This window comes from Sinocyclocheilus rhinocerous, unplaced genomic scaffold, assembly GCF_001515625.1.
Source record: "Sinocyclocheilus rhinocerous isolate Xijiao unplaced genomic scaffold, SAMN03320098_v1.1 scaffold955, whole genome shotgun sequence".
Lineage (NCBI taxonomy): Eukaryota > Metazoa > Chordata > Actinopteri > Cypriniformes > Cyprinidae > Sinocyclocheilus > Sinocyclocheilus rhinocerous.
Window position 1 is genome coordinate 267,430 of NW_015646369.1, and position 6,298 is coordinate 273,727.

Below are 6,298 nucleotides of genomic sequence, written 5' to 3' on the forward strand. Positions count from 1 at the left end.
CCTTTAAGTCGCTGGGGTATATTTGTAGCAATAGCCAAAAATACATAGTATGGCTCAATTATCGATTTTTCATTTATGCCAAAAATTATTAGGATATTAAGTAAAGATCATGTTCTATGAAGATATTTTGTAAATTTCCTACTGTAAGTATTTTAAAACTTAATTTTTGATTAGTAATATGCATTGCTAAGAATTTAATTTGGATAACTTTAAAGGCGATTTTCTCAATATTTTGATTTTTTTGCACCCTCAGATTCCAGATTTTCAAATAGTTGTATCTCGGCCAAATATTGTCATATATCATATGTCATATGTCAAACCATACATCAATGGAAAGCTTATTTATTCAGCTTTCAGATTATGTATAAATCTCAATTTCGAAAAATTGACCCTTATGACTGGTTTTGTGGTCAAGGGTCACATATATATATATATATATATATACATATCATTGATATAATTTAAACAAAAATGCAGTATTACAAAAACAGCTTAGTACTTTGTCAGTGGTGACCTGTGAAGCTGTAAGTCTTCTTACACTTATAAAACATTAAATTGGTAATACATTAAAAATACACTCTAGTTAAATCATTCCAAAACACAAGAAACAGAAACAGAAAATAAAAAATAATAGGCTCTCAAACAGTCTCTTGCTATACATAACAGTGAAACAACCTGAATAGATGCTATGAGTCCAGAGAACTGTAAAGAAGCACTATACCTGATCTGTTCTGGTTTTGTAGCTGATGACCAGTGAGTGTTGATCAGATCACTGGGTAACAGGCATCCATGAGACAGACTGCAGGACAACAGGGGCAGCTGCTGCAGAACCACAGCACCACACGCATGCAGTTCCACACCATCCAGACGCCCACACTGACCACATATACTGGGCAATACATAAAGAAACATGACATTAGAAATGAGAATATGTGGAGTGCAGTCACACACATTTGAGCCTCCTTTATATTAGTACAAATATTCTCCAATTCTATCAATCTACACAAATAAACTCAGAAAACATTAAACTGGCATGTATGCATGCCATTGCAAAATGGTTACTATAACAATTCACTGTGATTCAAAACCCCTTAGAAACCAAGATTTATAGCTAGAGTGTTGTTGGTGCCAAAGTAATGGCACTTAATTTATAGTGAGAGCCCTTAAAGGCAGGATAATGCAATTTCCACTGAATCTGTGAACACTACAGCACCATGAGAGGAAGCAGACTCAAGCAGGGAACAAAACATCTTCCTTCTCTGACCTGATGATATCATCGAGTTTCTGCTCATTGACTGTGCTTCTGTAGAGGTTCATGTCTTTGGCATTGAGACGTCGCTCAATGCTGTGCAGAAGATGACAAAATCCTTCCATGGAGAGCCTGGAAAATAAGAACAAACAAACAAGAAGTTAAATTGTCATGACTCATGTATATTGAATATTTACTGTTATTGTATATAGCTTTATTAACTTTTTTGTTTCCTCTTGCAACTTGTAATTCTACAACAAGAAACTACATTTGCAAACCACTTTGATTGTACAATGTAACATATTTCGGAGCAAAAAGGATGTTTAATGGGAAATATATACAGGATGGGACTTGATATTATCCACTGGGAATTGACCCTTCGCAGGGAGCTTGACTGGCAGGCGAGCTGACCAATCATATCGCCGAATCCGCCCATTTTGTCCGACAAACAAACCAGACAGGAGAGTGGATTAATTTTGGTGGACTTAAACTTGAAAAATGGTGTGTATTGATGTCTTTCCACGGTTGAAATAAAATACCTTCTAATGTTCATGCATGTTTATTTCATGCTTTAACTAGTAAATATGAAAAGATGATCGTTTCACGAGCCACTTTAACTGAGGGGCTACAGCAATCTGTCACGACACATTACAGAGCCACAAAATGGCATTTATCGTTTGAATTTCTTAGAAATTGACAAAATTGGAAAGCTGACACTTTGTTTCATACAAGAGGTAGTAACCTGCTCTTTCTTGTCTGAGAGTGAGTTTGCAATGGACTTTTGAGGGGGACCACTTTTAAGGGGAATTTAGAACTGGGATGAGGAGGCTGAAGATGACGTTCACCCTCGACAGCATCTAGACATATCCTAATTGTAACTCTTTTACAAATCTACCATAATTTGCTTTTATTTATGTCACATTAATTACATGAACTGACTTTACATGTATTGAACATGTTACTTACAAGATTTTCTGAATGTTATGCACTGATGAATCATGCACAATAAGACCAGGAATGTGTATTAAGAATTTAAGTACATTCAAAACTTTAAAATTGCAATTACAATTGCAATCCCACACACACACACAAATTAACCATATTATTTTTAATTCTTATTCTTATTCATAATTCTTATTCTTATTCATATTATTCTTCTCTGGTTTTAAATGAGAAGCATTGGCTGTAGAAATGTGAAATATTGTTTGTGGCTCATTTTGTTCTAGCAGATCCATATCTCTCCCACTGACGTATTAAGCACTGGGTGGCCCTTATAGAATAGCTTCTGCAAAACCTAGAACCAAATCCTAAAACCCCCACCATATAAAATGGGCAAAAAGAATTTATGACAATCTATAATGGGCCCTGGGGTCAGAGGCCACCAAACAATCGCTGCCTCTCTTTGGCAGGTTGTTTCCTGGAAACACCCTGATTAAGCTGCCTGTGTGAATTATATCCATGACATTCTGTCGAGCACAATCCATCTGGGCAAAGTCCTCTTCAGAGCGGCTGAAACAGCCTCCCCCCCATACATCCCTCTGCTCCGTCATCATCTTCCCCCCTAGTTTATTCGCCAAGGCTCTTCAAACCACCAAACACACCCAAACAGCAGCTGATTACAGAGTATTGTTGGCAACATCCATAGGTGTTTGCTCTTGAGGCCATTTATGAGGAGCATGTTATCTATATTTCAACAATTTGTTTTCTCCATAACAGCAATAATGGTTCCTCTAGCATATATTCTAGTCCTCCTTAGAAATAGAATGCAACAAGGGAACTGATGTGACTCTGATAAAGCATGGAAATACTGAGAAACGAATATTTTAACAAATCAATCGGTGAAGATACACAGTCATTACAAATTCAGCATCATACTTGATAGGGCTTCACACTGGATCCATTACAGGGTGTTTTAGTGCTGGTCTTTCCTTTTACAAAGGTAGAATTACAATGGGTTAGTTGAAAGATCAACTGGAGCACATCAAGATCTTTGAAAACACAAACTCGTGCCGTCATATGAGAGGCTGAGAGGACAGCTTCATGAAGGGAGTGCTCGAAAGAATACAATGATACACTCTCCTCTCTAGACCCGAGCGCACGATAGCCTTGACTCCACTTTCGCATCACAACATGCGCGACACGGTATTTACTAAATGTTAAGATTGATACTAATGGTTTCTCCTTCTCTTGCTTACAAGCACAATAACGTTACAAAAGCTTTGTTCTTTAGCCTCGCCTCTTTACAAGGCCACAAACTCTCACATTCATGTTCAACAGCAAACATTCACAACGTAAAATAACACGCCTGAGAGGTCACTACCAACCATATTCATATCTAGACAACGTGAACAAAAATTTTATAGTGTAGTAGCCCAAGTGGTAGGTGTCATCAATAAAATGTCATTTAAATCTATTAAAAGGTCTAAAATTACAAGGAAACACTTTCCAATCGCCTCCATAGGGAACCACTGAGGCTTTGCACACGCATTAGCATCTAACGTGAAGGGGATGTTTGTTTTGATACACATCTCATTTGATCGCAGATCCTTTATTATTATGCATGAAGCAAACAAATGATTCTGCCAAAAATTTCTGCCATGCAGAATTTACATGCATACCTTTGTACTATGTATGTATTCAACCAATTCATTAAAGTGGATAATCCACTCCATGTATGCACTGCACAATAATGATAAAATAGACTTCCATTCATCTATTTATTCACTGCAGAATTAAATAGAATGGAATGCAATAGAATAGAATAGAATAGAATAGAATAGAATAGAATAGAGAAAGAAAGGAAGAAAGAAAGAAAAAGAAAATGCCAAAAAGCTGGACGGATATAGCAGGAGAATTTAGTATAAAGCTTAAATTATATTGTCGTGGAGGGTTATAAAGTTGTAATTGATGCATATCATTCTATTGTCTCTTTTTCAAAAGTGATGTCCATAACCACAGGAGCATGTGTTACGAAGGGGTTGAAGGGACAACACATTGGCAAATCTTACAAATCTTGTTATCCACACATATAGACTAACAGGCATAAGTATTCACAAATGTACATATATTTATTTAATGTTTTATAGTGAAAATGTAAATGGACTGGCTTTTATATGTGCATTCAATTATAGATATAAAGACACATATTATTAGATTCATAAGATTTTTTTATAGTTTATTGTTTTTAAACATTCCATTTGTGGGTGATGTGTATATATTTCAATTATGTTGAATTTATAGCATAACTAGTACATGTGCACACATCATGCCAACCTACTAACTATCCACCTGAGCAGAGCCTTCGTGATGCCCACACGTTCATTCTTCAGTAAATTCTATGAAGTCAAGAAATAGTTGAGTCTACTGGGACTTGGGGTCAAATCTCCCGAGGAGAAAATTGCTCCCTTAAAGCTTGATCTGGGATTAGGCCAATAATGTTGGATTCGGGGTCTGAGCCTTCCTTACAAGGTGTCCTAAAGCCACAACTGAGCCCCACTGAGTGAGGTTGTTTGCTGCAGAACCCCAGTTCATTAAATCTGTACACCCATGTGCACATGTACACGCATTCCCATCCGACAAAACCACACACAGATAAATGATCTCTCAGTTGTTGTGGTTTATACTTTTTGGAGAAACTCTACTACTGACTGTATTAGCCTTCCCTGTTCATAACAGCTCTACAATTCAGTGATTTCAACATTTTTTATTTCTCTTTTATCTTTTCTAAAAAACAACAACATAAAAAGCATCCTTAAAACTTAAACAGTACTTAAATGACAAATCAAACTTTCCTTGATTGTTTGACAGAGATTTTTGTACCCTTAAAACACCTTGAAAATGCCCTCCCCAGTATAAAAAGAACATTTCTTTAATCAAGCTCCATGGCTCATTTGAAGGTTGTGGAATCTGTGACGTCACACGGGCATTTGCATGTGACTGACTCAAGGGCAAGACATTAGTACCAAATAGTATGTTGAAATTAGTATTTTCCAGTAGACGTGCAGATCCGTGCACATACTGCCCACAACCCATTGTGTGTTGATCGAGGATTCGATTAGAACTGCAAATACACATAAAAAGTGTTAAACTACAAACATGGTGGATATGTGATATCAACGGACAGGTAGAGAAAGGGGTTCGAGTGATAATCAATATCTAACCTGATGAAAAATATTTATTCAATGTTATCTTCATTATATTTCATCTGCAACAACACTGTGATCTTTTATAAAGATATGTTTGGTCATTAACTTTCAAATGCATTATTATGCAAACACAGGAGGAGAGTTCTCGGCATGATTGACCCGTGACTGGCAGATCAACATGCCTCTTCATTTCTCTCAGATAATGTAGGAAATCAAATTAAATGAAATGGATGACGTTAACTGTGACAAGATGATTGACAGGGCAGTTTAAATGGTGACAGAATGCACACTACGCAGACTGATCGTGTATGACATCAAATACCGCAAAAGCGATTGGAAAGCATATGGAGATGTCTGCTCCCTATACTGTAGCTTTTGCGATACTTTAATGTCATACACAGATTGGTCTGCGCAGTGCAAATTCAGGTTTTACATCATCACATCACGGTTCACGCCCACTTGCACTAAGTCACTTAACAGTTGACACCTGGCTACACCAATAAATAGAAAACGCAAATAGAACCCATTCCAATGGCTGATGCTGTCTACACTGGATACAGTATACAGATGACCGTTTAGTTTCTGACACATGCTTGAGCTACTGTTGACAACAGGACAAACAGAAGAGTAAAGGAAGGTTCGCTTTGACTGGTCCTGTTTGCATCTGAAACCAGAAGGAAGCATCAGAAACAATTGCGTAGTTTATTTTTAATGGCATCTCACTGGAGGATTATATGTTTGTTTGGAACATTTGACTGCAGATTGTTTTGCAAACGAAGCGCAGTGCAATAATATATATATATATATATATATATACTGAACAAAATTATAAGCGCAACACTTTTGTTTTTGCCCCCATTTTTCATGAGCTGAACTCAAAGATCTAAGACTTTTTCTATGTACA

General features: G+C 36.8%; 1 protein-coding gene across 2 annotated transcripts in view; it reads right to left on the reverse strand.

Annotated features, from left to right (window-relative positions):
- Positions 1-6,298, reverse strand: part of LOC107707665 (centrosomal protein kizuna) — a 34,043-nt gene that overhangs the window by 16,851 nt on the left and 10,894 nt on the right. For both annotated transcript variants that reach the window (XM_016511744.1, XM_016511745.1), the window contains exons 7-8: positions 1,265-1,381; positions 722-889 (exon numbers count right to left, since the gene is read on the reverse strand). In XM_016511744.1, coding sequence (XP_016367230.1) covers positions 722-889; positions 1,265-1,381 — 285 coding nt within the window. The remainder of the gene's footprint in view (positions 1-721; positions 890-1,264; positions 1,382-6,298) is intronic.